This window comes from Cebus imitator, unplaced genomic scaffold, assembly GCF_001604975.1.
Source record: "Cebus imitator isolate Cc_AM_T3 unplaced genomic scaffold, Cebus_imitator-1.0 Scaffold39, whole genome shotgun sequence".
NCBI lineage: Eukaryota > Metazoa > Chordata > Mammalia > Primates > Cebidae > Cebus > Cebus imitator.
The window spans coordinates 2370950-2392084 of NW_016107354.1; the positions used below are offsets into that span (position 1 = coordinate 2370950).

A 21135-nucleotide genomic window follows, 5' to 3' on the forward strand; every position below is an offset into this window, starting at 1 on the left:
GAGGGAGGGAGCGAGGGAGGGAGCGAGGGAAGGGAAAGGCGAGCGTGAGCTGCCTCAAATGCTTGGAATAATTCCGCTTCCGTTTGGAAAGCCGCAGCCTCAGTCCCGCCGCCGCCCGCCGCGTCAGCCCAGCGCTAGCTCCGCGTCCCGGCCGGCCTGCGGCTGCCTGCGCCGCACCATGGCCACCTCCCCGCAGAAGTCGCCTTCTGTCCCCAAGTCCCCTACTCCCAAGTCGCCCCCGTCCCGCAAGAAAGATGACTCCTTCTTGGGGAAACTCGGAGGGACCCTGGCCCGGAGGAAGAAAGCCAAGGAGGGTGAGTGCGGCCGGGCGGGCCGGGTGGGCGGTGGAAGCCTGAGGTGCCGGAGGGGCCGAGGGGCCCGGGCGCTGGGGCCGGGCGGGTGCGCGACGCGGGTGCCCGGCGCGGTGGGGCGCGCGGCAATGCGTGCGCGCGCTTCCCGGGCACGTCGGGCAGGAGCGACGCGCGCACCCCATCGAGCCCGGGGCTTGCGGGTTATCGGGGCCTTCCCGCCCGCTCGCTGCGGTCCGGGCGCCGGCTTCCTGGGCCGGGAACCAGGCCGACGCCCCCGCCGGGCCGTGGGCGGGCGCCGTGTGGCGGCCGGAGGCGGCGGGACCCGAGCCCAGGCCGGGCCCCAGCCCGCAGGCGGCGCGGTTCTATAGGCCCTGCCCCGCCCTCTGCGCCCGAAGGCTGGCATTTCCCAAGTTTCCGCCGCAACTTTCCTGGGCGCCGTCACTCTCACTCGTTGCCTTCATTGGTCCTTAAAATCAGGTCGTTTCCTGGACCTGCTGACGTCCTCTGGCAGCGGCGTCGCAGTGTTGGCCTCTTCGGATCTTTTGTCCATCCCGAGGGCCGAGAAGGGCTCTGTTAATGGGAGTAGGTGGACATCGAGTGTTTGTTGAATGAATGAGCGGAAAATTGGCAAACCTAGAGTACCTTCGGTGTAATAATACATAGTAAACTCCCACCCAAGGAGAAAACTTGCGAGGTACACAAACATAGCCATGGGCCTCGACCCTGCTGTGAACTCAAGCATTCAGGGCTTTTGCAAAAACCTTCCCCCTCGCCGCTCCCCACCAGGGTGAATTGAGGAGACCTTGTACTTTTTTTTTTTTTTTCCCCCCAGAGTGGTTTGCACATAGAATATTTTTTCCCCAGGAGCAGATTTTGCATCCTGGTTTTTGGTTTGAAAACTGAGGTGGCAGTTCTCAAGCACAGTGGTGCTTGAGATAGAAGTTGAGTTAAACAATTTTATTTTAAACTTTTTTTAATTGATGTATGATGTACATAGTTTTTGGGCACATGTGATAATTTAATTTGTAAAGATCGAATTGTTACAGGAAAGGGGTCCCGATTCAGACCCCAGGAGAGGGTTCTTGGATCTCACGCAACAAAGAATTCAGGATAAGTCCATACAGTAAAGTGAAAGCAAGTTTGTTAAGAAAGTAGAGGAATAAAAGAATTGTTACTCCATAGTTGGAGCAGCCCCCAGGGCTCCTGGTTGCCCATTTTTATGGTTATTTCTTGATGATGTGCTAAACAAGGGGTGGATTATTCATGCCTCCTCTTTTTAGACCGTATCGGGCATTTGTAAACTGTCATGGCGCTGGTGGGAGTGTAGTAGCAGTGAGAAGGCCCAGAGGTCACTCTCATCGTCTTTGTGGTTTTGGTGGGTTTTAGCCGGCTTCTTTACTGCAACCTGTTTTATCAGCAAGGTCTTTATGACCTGTATCTTGTGCTGACATCCTATCTCATCCTGTAAGTTAGAATGGCTTAACCTTTTGGGAATGCAGCCCAGTAGGTCTCACTCAGCCTTATTTTACCTAGCCCCATTCAAGATGGAGTTGCTCTGGTTCACATGCCTCTGACAAAATCAGTGTGCTTGGGATATCCATCACCTTAAATATTTGTCTTTTCTCTGTGCTGGATCATTGGAATTCTAGATATTTTGAAATATACAATAGGTTATTATAAACTGTAGTTATTTTACCAGACTAACACTAGGTCTTATTTTTTCTATCAAATGGTATATTTGTAACCATTAATCAACTTCTCTTCTCCCCTAAAAAATGTTTTTAATAGATTGCTCCGTGAATTGGTAATAACCTTTTGAAAGCTGTGATGATGTGTAAAATGTGTTATGTTTGTAAATTAGCTAAAAGTATAAAAGCATCTTCAGTGTTGAGGATTATCAGACTTGATGAAGAACCAGACTTCTGTTCCCTAGATTGAAACAAGAAGTAGCAAAACACATACAAAAGTTTCTTCACAATTTGGTTATTTTGGTAACCCATTGAGCAGGTTACAGTTGGTGGCAAATCATGAGACCCTGGCTTGGAAAGCTCTTTTCTAGATCATATTTCTAACTTCCTCCTCACAGCCTTCCTGACATAGGCTCATCCAGGTTAAGATGGGGCAACTGAGAAATACTGTATTGAAGCTCATGACCTACCAGGAGAACCATCTTTACCTACTCTGTAGAAAGGTTTACTTTATATTTAGCCCAAAATTTATCTCTCCATACCTACTGCTTTTGGTGGAGCCAGAGAATGAGTCCAAGGTGGACTTTTATTAATACCTTGCTGATGTAGGCTATCCTGCTTTCTAGAGTCTTCTCTCCACCAGGTCCAACATCCTCTATTCCTCACAGACGTAATTTTAAGGCCCTTTGTATCCTGTCTGTTTAGTTTCAGTCAGGGTCGCTGCAGGAAAAAGAAGGCCAATTTAGTTGAGATTTTGAAAATAATTTAGTGAAGGGGCTATTGACAAAGCTGTGGGCAGGGTTAAGGGAACTAAGAAGGGGTGCTGAGGTCCCTAGGGGCTAGCAACAGGAAGAAGCACTTACCACTCCAAGGCCTGAAGGGACAAGGGAAGCAAAGTGAAACCTATTACAAGCTGGGGCTGTGGATGAGGGGCTACTGGACAGGAACTCTAGTCATAGAGGGATGCAGCCACTGCCAGAAATAGGCAGGCGGAGCAAGGAGAGTGACACAAGAAATGCACATTCTGCATGTTCTCTCTCTTCTTGCCCTTGCATCTCCTACTGGTGCTGAACCCAGTGGGGAGTCATCAGAGCAAGGGATCTGGATAATGCAATATATAGAGGCAGCTTCCTTAGGGCACAGAGCAGTGCAGAGAATAGATCACAGTAGGGACAGGGTAAAGGGAGAATACCTAGCAGATCAGCCTGTTAGCAGACAGGCTCAAAGTGAGCTCTCCGGAAGTCACCATAGTACAGTTGTAATGCAAATCAGCCAGCCCAGATTAGGACTGTCGCCCCCCTTATTCTAGCACAGACACTATGTTCTTTTAATGCAGCTAAGGTTTCTTTTCGCTCTTCTGCCAGCTACGTCGCATTGTGATCTCTCATTGAGCTTTGCTATCAGCTTACTCAAAGACATTTTTATATTTGTTGCTCCTAAATCACACCCTTCCCTATCTTGGATTTACTCAGTTGGGTTTTTGAAACCAAGTGCAAGATCTTATTTTCATCCCTGTTATATTTCACTGTACAGTCCTGATTCTGTCATTCAGTCTGTCAGCTAATCCAGGGGCTGTAAATAGATGAATGGGAGAACACATAGCCTCTTCTGAAGGGCTGGCCACCACCCAGCTCCAGCTGCTTGCTGCTGCACATGGTGTTTCTGCAAGCCCAGTCAAAGAAGGCAGTGGGTTGTTCTGAAATGACTGTCCTTAGTGAGTATGTGCTGGATTGCAATGATCAGTGCTGAAGTGATGATTGGTAGGTATAGGGCCCCATTAACCATCACTTCAGTAATAATAAGGCTGGGTCTTGCTCTACATGCTGGATAAGCTCACAGCTTTCTGCTCTGTAGAATCTGCCTTCTTCTGCTTTCTCCCTGGTGTTCTTGAACTTGTCATTCCTCAGGATCACTGCCATTAGTCTGTCCACAAATTATCTCCATGCTTTGATATAGAATTCTGGGCTCAAGGACTCCCATTCATTCATTTGATACCTGCTGTGTCCCCCCTTTGGACACAACAAATGGAAATATATAATACTTGTTAGAATATAGTTGACCCTTGAACTACGTGGGGATTATGGATGTTGACCCCCTGTACAGTCAAAAATCTGTGTATAGTTTTTAACTCCCCCAAAACGTAACTACTAATAGCCTACTGTTGACCAGAAACCTTACTGATAACAGTCAGTCAACACATATTTTGTATTACATACTGTATTCTTTCAATAAAGAAAACCAGAGAAAAGAAAATGTTATTAAGAAAATCATAGGGGAAAATACATTTGCAGAACTATGCTGCATTTATCAATACCATAAGTTTACGTCATTTATCTGAAATGGTGGGTAACCACAGCTGCACACCTCAATCTATGGTACGTATCAAGCAATTCAACTTTTCTTAGAATGTCATGACTTTCTCTTATACTTGGGAGTACTTCTAGCGTCTCTAGTGGCACTTCGTTAGAGTCCCATGGTGTTATTCAAGGTTTATGGTATTGCACTAAACATGATGAAAAATACACGAGAACCTCAAGAGATCACTTTTAACTGCCATAGACAATTTACTGGAGAGACGAACTGTTCACGTGGAGATGATTAGCATCACATGGTGTTTTAAGCAGATACTTGCAGCACTTGAGCTCACCACAATAGCAACAGGAGGTAGCTGTGGAATTATTACAGTAGTACAGTATGTACGACAGTTCATTTTGTGCAGTGAGGATTTAATACTGCACCTTTACGTTTACATTTCTCTCAACTGCAAATGGCATCAGGTACGGTTTGTGTTTGTGTGTGTGTGTGTATATTTCGATAAGTTCTAACTTTTTATAATAGATTTGCTTATATTTCTAGGCTACATGGTTCATCTGCAAGGTTTTTCTAATTGTCACAAATCTCCAAAAACATTTTCCCATATAGTTATTGAAAAAATTTGCATGTAAGTGGACCCTTGCAGCTCAAACCTGTGTTGTTCAAGGATCAATTTTATTATGTTAATAATTTCATGTAAAAAATGTCCTCCTAAGGAAACCTATATCATAGAATGACTATGAGTCTCATAAGAATGCATTCAACTAGTCATCACTTCTGTGTTTTCCTAAGAAAAAGTAGTGTTAGAGTCCAAGAGAGAATAGGGGTTAAAAGCATGGTCTTTAGGATCAGACAAATTTCAATTTGATTTCTGATTCAACCGCTTATTTATTTTATGACTTGAGACAAGTTCCTTAACCCCTGTAAGCCTCTGTGTCTTCATCTATAAAATGAGATTAAGAATTCCTTCTCTACATGGAAGTCGTGAAGTTTCAATGAGATCGAGAATGTAAAATGCATTGCATGGCACAAATAATGGTACCTATTAAAATTGACAACTCAATTTTCATTGGTCTTTGAAATTTGAAATAGTCTTTTTATTATGAACTGCATGGCTTTTTCAGGTTCTATAAATAGCCTAGTAGCCCATGACTGTATGGAACCTGTGTGACACTATTTTGTCTCTTTAGGAGTTAAGGGATCTTTCTTTGCGAGTGAGATCTTCCTGTTTCCCAAGATGTCACATTTCAGCACTTTATGACAACCATCCTCAGACCACAACCCTCCATTCCTCTTTTTCTTATGGTGTCTTTCTTATGATGTCATAAGAACACCGTTCTTATGAGTTGTAACTTAAGTGGCTTTTTTCTCTGTTGATCTTTTTCTTTTTCTTTTGGGTTTTCAATCCCATTTCTGTTGGACATGGCCCTTCTGTGTGGATTCTTAGACTACCGTTTCAGAGTCTACTTGCCAGAGGTCCACTTTCAGCTTTCTTTCTCTGAATCTGTCATCAAGACTTGCTCTTTTGAGGAACACCATCTTGAATTGTATCTGTCTGCTGAAGGCACCAGAATTAGGCTGGCAGCACTGGTCATTCCTGTCATTTACTCATTCACTTAAGTTTTTATCTCCCAGAGTTTTACATTTTGATCAGGACCTGAAGTATCCAATGAAGGCTTTAATTTCATAATTCTTCTACTAGTACTGGTGCTTACCACTTGATTATCATTGACTGCCCAGTGTTGCTGGAGAAAAATCCACAAACCTTGCAACAAATGTATGGTTTCTAGAGTGAGTAGCACCCTTAGCACTGCAGAGCTATCCTTTTCTTCTAATCAGTATGCATTCTCATTTTTCTAAAATATATCTTTTCTCATAGAGACAGCGTCTCGCTATGTTGCCCTGGTGGGTCTCGAACTCCTGGGCATATCTAACTTTTTCTTAATTTTTTTGATATTTCTAGATCACATGGTTCATCTGCAATTTTTTTCAAATTGTTGCAAATCTCAAATTTCTAATACATTTATTTTAAACATTTACATGTAAGTGGACTCTTGAAATTCAAACCTGCATTGTTCAAGGGGCACCCCTTGAACAATTGGATCCATGTTATTGTCCACAGCCCCTAAAACCCTTCCCTGGATCTTCAAATAGAAAATTGAGACCAGCTATGAGCTCCTTCAAGTTCCCTCTCTACCATATCTGCCCAGTCTCATCCATATGTGCAACTGTCCTTTTGTGCTCCCTTCTGGCTCTAGTCCCTTCCAAGGAGGTCCCCTCTTTCCTCATTCGTAAGGGCATTTCTTTCAGCTTTCTCCCAGACTTGGCATAGCCAGATATGCTATTTCTCATTTCCCATCTTTTTTGGCCACTCTGTTACTCTGACATTCTGTAAATATGCTTGAGTCTTTCCCATTTGGAGAAAATCTGATACTGCTTTCCTTTTAAGCTACTCACCAGATGCCTTGAAAGAGTTATCTCTGCTTGGCTTCTCTTTTCTTATCTCCTAGTCACTTTCTGATCCATTATTTCCATTCTTTCAGTAACTATTTATTGAGTGCCTAATATGTACCATGCACTGTACTAGGTGCTAGAAAGGAAAACAAAACAAAAACTCCTGCCTTCCTGGAGCTTACATTCTAGTAGGGGAGAATATAATAAACGAGATTAAATTGGTAACGTGTATTTTGTTTAAGCGTTAGTAAGTGCTAGAGAGCAGAATAAAGCAAGAAAAATAGAAATGGAGGGTTGTGGTCTGAGGATGGTTGACAATATTAAATAGGATGGCTAGAGAAGGCCTCATTGAGAAGGGTAGATTTGAGTCCCAATCTGAAGGAGGTGAAGGAGACAGCCATATGTATATCTTGGGAAATAACTTTCCAGGTGGAAGGAATGGCAGATGCAAAGACCTTGAAGCAGGTGTGGACCTTGTACATGACTGAGGACCAGCAAGGAGGTTGATGTGACTGGAGAAGAGAGGAAGCATGACTGTGGAAGTGGGGCTGGTCTCAGGCGTGATGAGAGGAAGGGCAGAGGCAGGTTGTGTAGGGCCCTGGAAGCCCTTGTAAGACTTGGGCCTTTACTCAGAGTTAGATGGGCAGGCTTGGAAAAATTTTGCGTAGAGGAGTGGCATGATCTCACTTCTGTTTTAACTGATGGTGTTAAGTGACTAAAGGGGGCAGAGATGAAGCAGAGAGATGAGGCAAAAAGTTTCTAGAATGAGGCTGGGCATGGTGGCTTATGCCTGTAATCCCAGCACTTTGGGAGGCCCTGTGCATGGATCGCTTGAGCTCAGGAGTTCAAGACCAGCCTGGGCAACATGGCGAAACACCATTTCTACAAAAAAATTAGCCATGGGTGGTGATACACAGCTGTAGTCCCAGCTACTCAGGAGGCTGACATGGGAGGATAGCTTGAGCCCAGGAGTTCAGGACTGCAGTGAGCTGTGCTTGTACCACTGCACTCCAGTCTATGTGACAGAGACTTACTCCAGTAAGCCTCTGTCTCAATAAATAATAAATAAATAAATGAATGACCCAGCTGAGAGATGGTAGTGTTCAGGAATAGAGTGGTAGCAAGGGACCGAGTGAGTGTCAAATTCTGGATATATTTTGAAAATAAAACAGATCTTGATGAAAGATTGGATGGCAGATAAGAGTAGAATTAGATGACCCCAAAGGTTTTGGTCTGGGCAACTGGAAGGATGAGCTGATTTTAACGGAGTTGGGGAATCTTGCAGGAGGTCAGCAACTTTTTCTGAAAGGGCCAGATAGTAAATATCTAAGGCTTTAGGAGTCCTATGACCTGGTTTGCACTATTCAGTTCTGCCTTTGCTGCCAGAAACAATAGGTAAATGAACAAATGTGGCTGTGTTCCCATAAAATTTTAGTTATGGATGCTGAAATTTGAATTTCACGTGATTTTCATGTGTTACAAAATATGCTGCTTTTGTTTCCTCTCAGCCATTGAAGGAAGCATGTACAACAGCCTGAATGTAAAAGCCATTCTCAGCACTCGGGCTGTACAAAATAGATGGCAGCCTGCGCATGACCCAAGGGTGGTTTGCTGCCTCCTCCTCCATTTGATTCCCCATGTCCAATCATCTCGTATGAAATCCTGCTAAGTCTACCATCTAAATATCACTGCTTTAATTCAGCCCTCACAAGTGCTCTAGATTGATCGTTCATTTTCAAAATTTTTACTCTATTTTCCACCTGAAATACCGTGTTACCCACCCAGCTAGGCTTCCTATCTTGGGTCCATTTTTGTTCAACCCATTCTTCCTCCTTTTGCCATTACATTGTTTTTTAAAGCACAAAGATAGCTTCTCTTCAGGACAAAGGTCTTAGCATGCCATCCAAGGCCTTCACAACTATTCCTTCCTTTACCTTTTTGGTGTGTCTTCTATTTCCCTTCCAAGAAATCTCCATTTTTTTTTACCATGCAAGCCACTCTTTATCCCCCAGACACATCATGTTCTTTCACGTGTTTGTGCTTTTACATACTGTTCCATATTTCTGGAAAGACCTTTTCCCTTTTCTATACAACTAACTCCTATTCATTCATAAAGACCCAACTCAGAAGTCCCCTTCTACATGAAGCCTTCCACAGTGCCTCCAGGAAGAGTGAGATGCTTCCTCCTGTGTGGTCCCTTGTCTATACTCTGTGCTAGCACTGGCCATGTTGCATTGCAGCCACTTGTCCCACACACTGTGGTGAGAGCCCTCCTGCCTATCATAATATCATCAAACACATAGATATTAGAATTTCTGTGGAATGAATTTCCCCATATTTGCCTTGGTGAAAATAGCCCAGCATTAACTGGCTGTGTAATCTTAGACAAATCTCTTCCCCATTTGGTGTTATTTGCCCATTTCTAACATTAGAAGATTAGGCTAAATAACTTCTTAGGCCCTTGCTGCACTGGTATTCTGTGATTTCTGAGCTCTTATTTCACCAGGCTTCTCTCAAATTCAGTTTTATTGTCTGTGTAGGGTGGTCTGGGAATTACATCATCACAAAGACCTCTTTCTTTCCTGTACTAATGAAGGCACCTCTGTGTCGGGAGGAGGAGATGGATACCAGGATAAGTGGGCACTGGCCCAAGGACACCTCCATATTAGGAATCAGCCTTCTTGTCTCATGGAATATCTCTATTTGGTTAACAAGCACAGTTCATAATTATGTTCCAGCCATTAGTCCAGGAGAAGAGATGAAATCCTCATGTAAAAATTTGTAAGCATCTAAAATCTCCACTTGCTGTCATGGAACAAAGAACAACATTTGAGGAAAGCCCTACTGTTATTTCAGAAATAAAATACTTCAAAAAAGTAGATGTAAACACGTTCTGTTAGGTTTTCAATAGGTTGTGCAGCCTGAAATCAGTAGGAAATCCAATGAGGGCGTTGCCTGAGGGCCAGAGTGCCAGCACACGGAGGCCTCTGGCGTAGGCACTGGGCAGCATCCTTTCTTTTTTTCGTTTGCTCTGCAGACGCCATGAGGGGAACAGTTGTGTTTATTCTGCTTGCTTTGGTGTCTTTGGTGCCCAGCATAGTACCTAGTACTTAACAAAGGCTACCTAAAATTCTTCTTAACTGTCTGAATCATCACTGGGTATCTTATTCTGTAAATAATGCAACTTAAAGCTTTTTTTAAAAAAATCGTAGTACTTTCTTTTGGATAAAGTCCTAAAAGTGCATTTACAGGGTCAGAGTGTGATAATTAGCTTGTTATCATCAGTAGGTTAAAACTGATAGTCAAGAAGAAATGATTGCCTTTGGGTCTGGGTGATCTCCCTGATAGGTTGCTTGGAAATAAAACCAACATTGTGAGGCTGAAAGTTTCTGTTTGCCTTGGGCTGGCAGGACCAGGTTACCTAAGAGGTGGGATGGGAGGGTGATGGGTCAGGGAGAGGATATTTTCAATCTGGCCGGTAACATGCTCAGAGGCAGGCCTTTATTTGAGAACATTCTCTGTGACCATCTTGCCATCCATATATGGCCCTGTGTGTCACCCCAGTGTCTACTCCCTTCTGACAGAGCCCAGGGTGTGGTTGCCTTGGGAATTGCCATCATTGAAGCTGCCTGGGAAGCACAGCCATCATCCCTTCTTCCCCTCTGAGCCCTCGCCACTCCTGTGTGAGAGCCAGTGGAGGTCTGGTCAAGACGTCTCTTTCTCTTGCACACTTTTCTCCCCACCTCCCAACTTCTGAGTTCTTGGACTTACAACAAACTTGGCAATCACAGACACATGGGAGGTAATCGCAAGACAGTGGGCTGAGTGCTGCGGTAGACACATTTAGGTGGAGCCCTTAGGAGACATGGTGATTTCAAGCTGGGTCTTGAAGCCAACAAAGGGAATCCCCGTTCCACCCTTTTCCCCTCCAGGGAAACAAGAGAAGGGATGGGCTTTGGGAACCTTCCAAGTTTCAGCTGGGTTTTGACAGAGTGGGTTGGGCTGATGCCTCAGGGGCTCAGTTTCCTTTACCTGCCTTAGAACTCAGTAGGCAGGTATCTCATTGCATCTCTGAAGAATGAATCTGAGCCAGTTGGAGCATATCATTATCACACCTGACACCTCAGGGAGTGTTTTTGGGGAGTCACTGGAGGAGGTGGATGCTTTCCCTGGGAGGGATGTGTCAGGACATTTATTTCATCATTGAATCATACTCCATTCCGTTCACTCATTCCCTTACCTCTTTTAAAATCCAGAGGCAACTCCCCTCTTCTACTCTGTGAAAAGCAGCCTGGCTCTGAGAAGCCATGAATGAGGCTCTTCATGAAAACGCAGGCCATCTCCTGGGGATGATGATGTTGGACTACCAAGGGGCACAGCTGGCGGCCTGTTTCTGCTCCCTCAGTAACATAAACCCAGGTGGAGCAGACTCTGTGCTCATTTCTTTCCAGGATACATTCATAGGTAGAATCATTAATCTGCCAATTACAGTATTAAATTGACTTTTCAATTTAAAACAGTTATTCTGAAAGCATTTTTTGTCTTGGCCAGCATGGTTTTGGCTGTGGGATGTGTTGGGAGCCCTTGGTGGGGATGGGGAAGGAGAGAGGAATTCAGGAGGGGGTCTGTAGTTCTAATCACCACATTTAGGAAGCAGGGCATGCCAGGTCTTTTGAGTGGGCAGCGAGACGGCAGGGTGCAGAGATTCTGAGCAGAGAATTCTTGGCATCTGTCAAGTGCCTGAGTCCTGAATCAAGGAGACTCCTCAGGGTCCAGGGTGAGGTCTCAGATTCAGAGTCCTGTGGACAGAAGCTGGCAGAATGTAGCAGGCTGGTTACGACCCTAGCTGAGTAGGTAAGGGGCAGAGGCTGCTGTAGTCTCTATGTGGAATCAGAACTCCCTGGCCCTGCAAAGTGGAAGTTGATGGGGAGACTGACAAAGGGACCCTGGTTCTTGCCTCCCTCATCCCATTCTCCCACATTTGAGACTTGGAAATAAACTTTCCTCTCTGTTGGGAGGGATTTTTCTATTTACCATAAGGCTGAGCTCTCCCTGGCTCCCAGCCCTGGTGAGGCAGACCTGCAGATGACAGGTAATTAATAATGACAGCTGGGAGAAGCTGGGGCAGCAGGAACCAACAGTTTTGATGCTGTTTGCAAAACACAGGAGGAGGGTAACACAATTCCATTTTAAAGCAGCTCTCAGGATACAGGCGAGTTATGAAATAGCCCCATGTAAGGAGTAGCAGCTGCCTTTTGGCCGAATGTTGCAAGGCCTCTCTTGGTGGGCTCAGCAGCTCCTTCAGCACATGCCCAAGTTCCCAGAGAACAGAATGATCCCTTCGCCTGCACTTCCTCCATGGCCATCATTACAGTAAATTGCAAGGCTCTCATGATGACTACAGAGAGGCAGATTGATTTGTTCCTTCTGATTGTCACTGTGCTGAACGTGGCCAGGGTGATAGGCACCCAGATTTCACACCTCATAATGGCCCTGCCAGGGTGGATGTTAGCACAATTGGGACCTGATGCTTCAATAAATCTGAGACATTCTGCCGTGGAGATCAAAGTTCAGAATTGCTTAAATTGGTGTTGGAGCAGGTGGGAAACAGGAGTCCAGGGCCATGAATTGGCTAGATGGCAATTGTCGTTCAGTTTGTGAGATCTAAATGTCACCTCTTCAGATGATATGACATCAATTTAAGTAATTTGGGCTCCTAGCTACCTAGCCCTTTCAGTGTTACTGGTTCTAGGAAGTGTGATTCATGGTCTAGCTTATGCTTTTGTGTGAAAAAGAAAAACAACACTCCTGCTTATATCTCTGGGTTGGAAGGCTGTGTTTGTGCAGGGTTGGTATCAATGGGTTATCAGTTTTCATGTGAGTGTGGACGACAATTTAATCTCCTACCTGTATATGCTGGTAACTCCCCAAGCTACACTTCCAGCCATGACCCCTCATCTTCACTTCAGACTCATTAGCATGTGTGTGTCATGTCATCATCACTTGCACACAGAGATGGACCTGGATTTTAACACAGAGCACGGAATTCCCAAAGACTTCTTATGAGCTGGGAATGTGCTCTGCCTTCTGATGGAAGCTCAAGTCCAGACGAGAGGTGGTCTGACCCATTTGGAGGATTGGGCACTTTTTTAATATAGCGGCTTTATTGAGATACAATTCACCCATTTAAAGGCATAATTCAGTAGTTTTTAGTATATTCATAGTTGTGCAACCATTGCCACAATCAATTTTAGAGCATTTTCATCCTCCCAAAAAGCAACCCTGTACCAATTAGCAGTCACTACCCCTCCCCTCCCCATTTCCTAACCCCAAGTCTTCACTAATCTACTTTCTGTCTCTCTGGATTTGCCTACTCTGGACACTCCATGGAAATGGAATAATATATATTATTGTAATAATGGAATAACATATATATGGAATGGAATAATAGAATAATATATGGAATGGAATAATAGACTATATGGTGTTTTGTGACTGGCCTTTACAGTTAGCATAATGTTTTCAAGGTTTCCTCTATGTTGTAGCATGTATCAGTACTTCATTCCTTTTTTTTTTTTGAGATGGAGTCTCATTCTGTCACCCAGGCTGGAGTGCAGTGGTGCGATCTCAGCTCACTGCAACCTCTGCCTCTTGGGTTCGAGCAATTCTCCTGTCTCAGCCTCCCAAGTAGCTGGGATTACAGACACCACGCCCAGATAACTTTTATATTTTTAGTAGAGCTAGGGCTTCACCATGTTGGCCAGGCTGGTCTTGAACTCTTGACCTCAAGTGATCTGCCTGCCTTGGCTTCCCAAAGTGCTGGGATTACAGGAATGAGCTACCACACCTGGCCACTTTATTCCTTTTTATGGCTACAAAATATTATTTGGATATGCCACCTTTTTATTTATCAGTTGATGAACACTTGGATGTTCGTACTTTTTGGCAATTATGAATAATGTGACTATGAATTTTCATGTACAAGTTTCAGTGTGAACATATATTTTTATTTGTCTTAGATATATACCTAGGAATATACACCCAAGTATATTTTAAAACTTTACAGAGTTCAGTGCACATCTCCTCAGTCCTGAGCCTTATGAGATATCTAGCTGTTAACCCAGAAAGGTACGCACTGTGGGTCTCCTTCTCCCATTTTTTAACCCTGACTAGGACACCAGAGACATGCTGCATCTTGTATTAGGTGTTACATCTTGCAGAATGACTGTGCTCTTGAAATATTTCCTGTGAAGAAAATTGTCACAATCCTGTTACATCACTGGCTTTTATTGTCAAATTGGAAATTGTTGGCTGGAAAGAATTTTAACCTCAAATTGTAAAAAAAAGAAAAAATAATACCAGAAAACTAGCAAATATTTACACATAAGTGCAATGTAGACATTCTCGATGATGTACCATTGTTTTTCAAATAATATTATTAATAACAACAACAATAATAATATAAGTGCATCAGGGACAAGCACTTATAAAGTGCTATTATGGGCCAGGCAATGTGGTGGCTTTGCATTTGCTAATGTATTTGGTCCTCCCAACAACCTCAAAAAATAGGTATTAATATTATTGGCATCTTTGCCCCTTTACAGATGAGGAAACTGAGGCGCAGAGGGGCTGGGTAACTTGCCCAAAGTCAAAGCTAGTGTACTAGTTAAGATAACATTAGTTGCTGTAACAGATAAGCCCCAGGTTCTTGGAAGCTTAACATAGTAAGCTTATTTCTTGCTTGCAGCAGAACCTGGTGGCATTGTTTTTGATTGAGTTGTCTTCCACATGGTCATTCAGGGATCCAGGCCCCTTTCATCTTATGGCTCTGCCTTCCTGAAGGTTCTTCAAGTCTTCATCACTCAGCTGGTGGGTGAGAAAGAAAGCAAGGACTCAGTGGGAGGTCTTGGGGGACCAGTCTGAATGTGGTGGATGTCACATCTGCCACTTCCTGGTGGCCAGAACTCAGCTATGTGGCCACACCTAAGTGCAAGAGAAACATAATTTTGTTCTTGGCCCTGGGGGAAAGGAAATGGGTTTGGGCAAACACATGCTTCATTTTGCTACTGGTAGCAAGTGGAAGACATGGATTTGAACCCAGACAGTCTGGCTGCAGAAGCTCTCTTGAGTGGCACACTCTTCCACCTTCCTCTGAACAGTAGCTCAGAGGCCTGGGGAAAATGTGTGGTTGCACAGGTTTTTACTCAGTTTTCTTCCTACATATAACTACATTTGGTTGCCTAGATGCTGCTGAAGTCACTGCCTTTCAGAAAAAGAAAAACAATAAAAACCAATATTAAGCAAGTATTTGCTCTATGCCAGCCACTATTCTAAGCATTTTACATGTTCTATTTTATTGAATTTTTACAATACGCTATTGGATAGGGAATTATTGTTATTTTCATTTTTCAGGTGAGGAAGCTGAAGCAGAGAGCTTGGTTCCATGTCCAAGGCTATATTATTAAGAGAAGTATCACTGGGCTTTGAATGCTCCCCACACAACCACTGTGCTAGGAAGGGATTGAAGGGAAGAGGAAAAAAGATGAAAAATCCAAAGCCACCAGAGACACAATTTAAAGTCAAAACCCAGCCAGTCGTTTGAATCCTGTTTCAAACAAAGCAACTTCTACAAGTCACTTAGGAGACTATCAAGAAAATGTAAACACTCATGGGATATCTGATGATATTAAGGAATCTTTGTTAACTTACTGAGTGTAAGAATGATGCGGTTATTTTTTTTTTCGAGGTACTTACTGAAATGTTTGTGAATGACACGATAAAATGTCTAGGATTTGTAGCACATAATGCAGCGTAGGGGTCAAGGTGAACATGGAATCAAGAGTAGGCACAAGTTGTTCTGTATTGTAGAATGGTGGTGGGTGTATTGTAGAATGTGGAAAGTTGCTGTAGTATTCTGTCTACTCCAGATATATCTGAAATTTTCCATTATGATTACAGTCATCCCCCTGTATACACGGGAGATTGGTCCCAGGACCCCTGTTTATACCCAGATCCAAGCACACGCAAGTCCTGCAGTCAGTTCTATGGAAGCAACCTATATGAAAAGGCCCTGTAGGCTGGGCGTGGTGGCTCACACATGTAATCCCAGCACTTTGGGAGATGAGGCGGGCGGATCACCAGCCGTCAGGAATTTGAAAACAGCTTGACCAACATGGTGAAACCCCATCTCTACTAAAAATACAGAATTAGCCAGGCGTGGTGGCTGCTCATGCCTTTAACCCAGCTACTCAGGAGGCTTAGGCAGGAGAATCGCTTGAACCCAGGAGGCGAAGGTTGTGGTGAGCCAAGATCACGCCGCCATTGCACTCCAGCCGGGGCAACAAGAGTGAAACTCTGTCTCAAAAAATAAAGAAAGAAAGAAAAAGAAAGGAAGGAAGGAAGGAAGGAAGGAAGGAAGGAAGGAAGGAAGGAAGGAAGGAAGGAAGGAAGGGGGGAAGGAAGGAAGGAAAGACAGGGAGAGAGAGGGAGAGAGAGGGAGAGAGAGGGAGGAAGGGCCCTATGGAGGTTTTTCCATGGTTTTTGCATGTTGCAAATACTTTATTTTCGATTCATGTTTGGTTGAAAAAAATCCACATATAAGTGGGTCCTCACAGCTCAAACTGGTGTTGTTCAAGTCTTAAGAAAGAAAGAAAGAAAGAAAGAAAGAAAGAAAGAAAGAAAGAAAGAAAGAAAGAGGGAGGGAGAGAGGGAGGGCGGGCGGGCCCTATGAAGGTTTTCCCATGGGTTTTGCATGTTGCAAATACTTTCTTTTCTATCCATGTTTGGTTGAAAAAACTCCACATATGAGTTGAAAAAAGTCCTCAAAGCTCAAACTGGTGTTGTTCAAGGGTCAACTGTATGATTTTAAAAAAAGACTTTAGTGAATGATGAGTGTAGACTTTCTGTAGTCCCCAGATAGTAAACTAAGAGCGTCAAACATGTTTACTGAAAAACAGCTTTACGCAGGTCTTCTGGGACTCTGGGAGTCATTGGTCAGCTATTGAACTCTGATTCTGAGATACTCCTGGAGGCAGTGCTTAGTGCCTGAGAATCAGGCTGCTGAAAATGGGCCCTGGACCCTCTAAAAGGTAGAAGCACAGGCTTCCTGGGTGACGGTGAGGCCAGGCCAGAGTCTGGGCTCTGTCCTGGCCAGATTGGCTCAGCCTGGGTTAGTTGTTCAACCCATGACTTATATCTTGCTTGAAAGCCCACACCCCAGGTGCACTTTAATTAAACGGTGAAAATCCATCAAAGACTCGACCTCCTCCACTGACCAATTCTCTTGAGTCCCAGGTGAAGCTTGCTCACGGCTGACCAGGAGGACCTCCCAATTCTCCTAAAATCAACAGCCAACACTTGGCAGCCTAGCTCCTGACCCAATGCAAATTAAACCTGGCATTTGGAGATGGTATTAAATGTCCTAAATCAATATTTTGGAGGCAGGATCAGAACAATTAAAACCCTGCTTTCCTATTCAGATCATTGGAATATGTGTGAATATAAGATTTTCAGTTCTCTTTAAAAATTCAGAAGGTTGACAAAGAAAGATTATGCTTGGCAATGCTCTGAGCATATAGCCTATTCCATCTTCAGCATCTTGTCCTTTTATTTATATACGTATCCAACATATGCCAAGCACCTAAGGGCCTCCATGTACGATATCACATTTAATCCTTACAGGAACCTGGGAGGTCCCCATTTTACAGATGAAGAAACTGAGGCCCAGAGAAGTGAAGTGACTTGTCCAAGATCTCCCAGCTATTGATTGGTAGAACAGGGATTTCAATTTGGTTTCTCCATACTGAAGTCTAACTCTTTGCCCCCTATAACACAGCTGACTTTTCTGAAGTATTTATTTTTCATTCATCAATAATTATTAACAGTGATAAATTAACAGTGGCAATAGAAACTGTTTAATAATTTGCCATTTCTCTAGTTTTTAAAGGTGCTGGTAGTTTGTCCATTTGTTCAACAAATGTTGATTGCAAGGCAAGCCTGGGCGGTTGGTGTCCGGGTCCTGGAAGCAAAGAGCCTGGTCCTAGCACACACTGGCTGTGTCACCTGGGACTGGTTCATCATTCTCTCTGAGCTCCAGACTCCTCATCTGCAAAATGGCATGACTAGCACCTGTCTCATAAGGTTGCCTTGAAGATGAAAGGAATTGATACCTGTGAAGTGTTTAAAACAGGGCCTGGCCTTCAGTGGCCATTCCAGAAATAGGATCCGCTGCCAGGCGTGGCCCAGGCTCTATGTCTTTGCTTTCATGGAACTTCCTCTTGTTCAGAGTATGTTTAACCAGTTGATATTATTACTTCTAAGTGTATTAACCTGGCTAAAACTGTTTAGGTTTATGGTAAAACAGAATTTTTAAAGGATAGAAATATAAACTAAAAAGTAAGGGCCCCTTCTTTCTCACTTCCAGGCTTTGACGGTAATAGTGTAGCCTGTCAGAAGTGCTTGTTTTGCAAACATATGTATTTGTTTATATGCAACTGCAATACTGCTGTTAAGAGCGTTCAGCAGTTTGTTCTTTTTCACGTACATATTTGTCCTGGGTATGTTTCACATGGGGATTGACCTCATTTTTATAAACAGCTTTATGCATTGCTTGGATGTGCCACTCAATGCATAAAGGTGTTTAGTTCCCTATTGATGAACATTTAAGTTTTTTAATAGACTGGAGATAATGTGATCATATCTTTCTTTATTATTATTATTTTTAGAGATGGGGTATTGCTATGTTGCCCAGGCTGGACTTGAACTCTTGGGCTCAAGTGATCCTCCTGCCTTGGCCTCTCCGGTAGCTGGGACTACAGGCATGAGCCACTGTACCCAGCTTAAATTATTTTTTAGTGTTTTGCTATTCTGAACAATGCTCTATTAAACATGCTTGCAAACAATATTCTATGTCAGTTTATCTGCACAATAAATTCTTAGAGGTGGAATTGCTGAGGCAAAACGTTTTTAAGTTTAGATTTTGCTGTATTTTACCACGTTGCTCTCCAAAAAGGAAATGCTAGGGAAGGAAAACACCTACACACATTTTAGTAAAACTCTTATTTCTTGTTAAAAATTCAGTCTTGAAAAGAGAGGGTGGAAACTGAAAGTTATCCTGATCTCTAATTTTATTGGAAATACTTCTCTTTGGCCACATATTTTTAGGCAACAAATTCTCAGGCTCCTACGTTGGTCCAGAAATGATGTTCTGAATTTCAAGGTGAAATCCTGTGTGTTCTTAACCATCTCTCCACTCTCAATTAGCTGCCCCGTTTTCTGGGGGAAGGTCTTTTTTATTTTTTCCTTCAACTTTGAGGATAAATGTTTAGAGATTTCATACTTCTCTGAATGCGGAGGGCCCCGATTTCTGACTAGAGAAGGAAGTCACGGAAGAGCATCCCCACATGGAGGTCTGAACCCCTGGTTGCTAAGTGTTCCACTAGCCCATCACAGGCCTCTCTGCCCCCTCAAATTCCTCCAGGCCCCGAAACAGCTGGCCCTGCCAGTGCCCTTCCCTCTGCTTCCAGTCCATTTGGCAGGGAGAGATGGGACTTGTTAACAGGCTGATTTCCTTTTAGGGATGACTGCGCGACCAGCCCCCAGCCAACTAGGAGCAGACACCCAAAGGATGAAGATAATAAATCACATCCAAAGCCATGCTGAGGAGGGAGTGTTGAATGACTCACCAGCCCCTGCATCCTCTGTTATATTCCAAGAGCTGCCTTCCTTGGGACTTAGATCACTCCCTGGGAACAGCACCCCAACCAGGTTGTGGAGGAAGACCAGTTGCTGTTTGCTGGCCTGTGTGACAGGGACCAGCTGAGGGCCCTGGCTGGAAACAAGTTCTGGATTTTTATTTTGGCCTGGTCTTTTGAATAGGCTGGTGAACCTGGCTATTGTAAGAGCCCTGACTGGGCTAGGCACAGGAGGCCAGGGGTCCCTAGAGCCTAGACTGTGAACCCCCAGAAATGAGAGGGCATTTCTACTTTTATAAGGGGTTCACAGTCTAGCTTCTAGGGACCCCTGTCCTCCTGTGCCTAGCCTAGTGCCCTGGAGGGAGGGAGACCTAATAGCTTGGTGACCCTGGGCATGTCAGTTCATTTCTTTGAATCTTGGTTTTCCCATCTACAAAATAGGCATAAGAACTCAGTACCCGATCTCTAGTGTTAATAATTAAGGAGCTAATTCATGTTAAGTGCTTGACATGGAACTGGGCCATATAAAACACTTAATATTACTTGCTGTTATTATCACATATACCATTCCTCTTGACCCATGTTGCAAATAAGACATTGGGAGATACGGTCTGACTGCGGCTGTCACCCATGCCCATGACTTGTAATAATAATAGTGGGCGCTTATTTAGAGCTTTTCGTGTTCTAACGCGTTGTATTTATTGATTTATTTAATCCTGCCGAACCCAATGAGTAACTATGAGATAGGTTCTGTTTTTATCCTCATTTTATGCATGAATAAACTGCCTTGTCATGGACAGGTAGCAAACAGTTCCCAGGCTGATGCTGGGCTGCAGATCACACTCTGTGTAGCACTGACCTAGATAAACACTGTTTGCATTTTAACGTATTCATTTCCAAAAATGTTTTGTGTTTTGTTGTTGTTTTTAGTTTGTATACACTTTAAAATTTTTTTCTCTCTACATTTCCCATTACAATGTACAGAAAATAATTCTTGTATATTTTCTTTAGTGACTATAATGTAAATAATCTATGCCATTTGGAAGATGTACCGTAGATTACCAATCTTTTCCCTAGGTGCTGGAGCTTACGTATGTTTCCAGTTATTTGCTATGATAAAAATACATTGATAAAGTTTTATATAAATTTTTTTCCATAGTTAGTGTTGCTTCTTTAGGGTAGATTTCCTAGAATGGAATTACTGGGTCAAACATTATGAAGACTTTTAAATTTCTCAATAGATGGCAGGAGGATCACTTGAGCTGAGGAGTTTAAGACCAGCTTGGACAACATAGTGAGACCCAAAGTCTATTTAAAAATAAAAATAAAAATAAATTACTTGATATAACTCCTGATCGAATCCAAATTACTTTTTAAAAGGGATGTGCCAACGTATGTTCCCAGCAGTAGTCTATGAGGGTGCCTATTTAACTATATTCTTTTCTGCATTTATTATAATTTTTTAAATTTGCTTAGTGGGAACAACTTTGTTTTGATTTGAATTTCTGTGATTACCAGTGAGGGTGAATATTTTTCTTGCATAAAGCCATTTGTTTTATGGCCATATTTCTTCTTTTGCTTTGTAATCAGTTGGACACTGGAATAAAAATTTATTACTTTGAGTAGATTTCAAAGTACTTTAGATTGGAGGCCAAGTAAATGCGTGCAGAAAGTCTG

General features: G+C 43.4%; 1 protein-coding gene across 1 annotated transcript in view; it reads left to right on the plus strand.

Annotated features, from left to right (window-relative positions):
• Positions 1-21135, plus strand: part of PARVA (parvin alpha) — a 151115-nt gene continuing 129980 nt past the window's right edge. The window contains exon 1 of the mRNA XM_017525754.2: positions 1-314. Coding sequence (XP_017381243.1) covers positions 59-314 — 256 coding nt within the window. The 5' untranslated portion in view covers positions 1-58. The remainder of the gene's footprint in view (positions 315-21135) is intronic.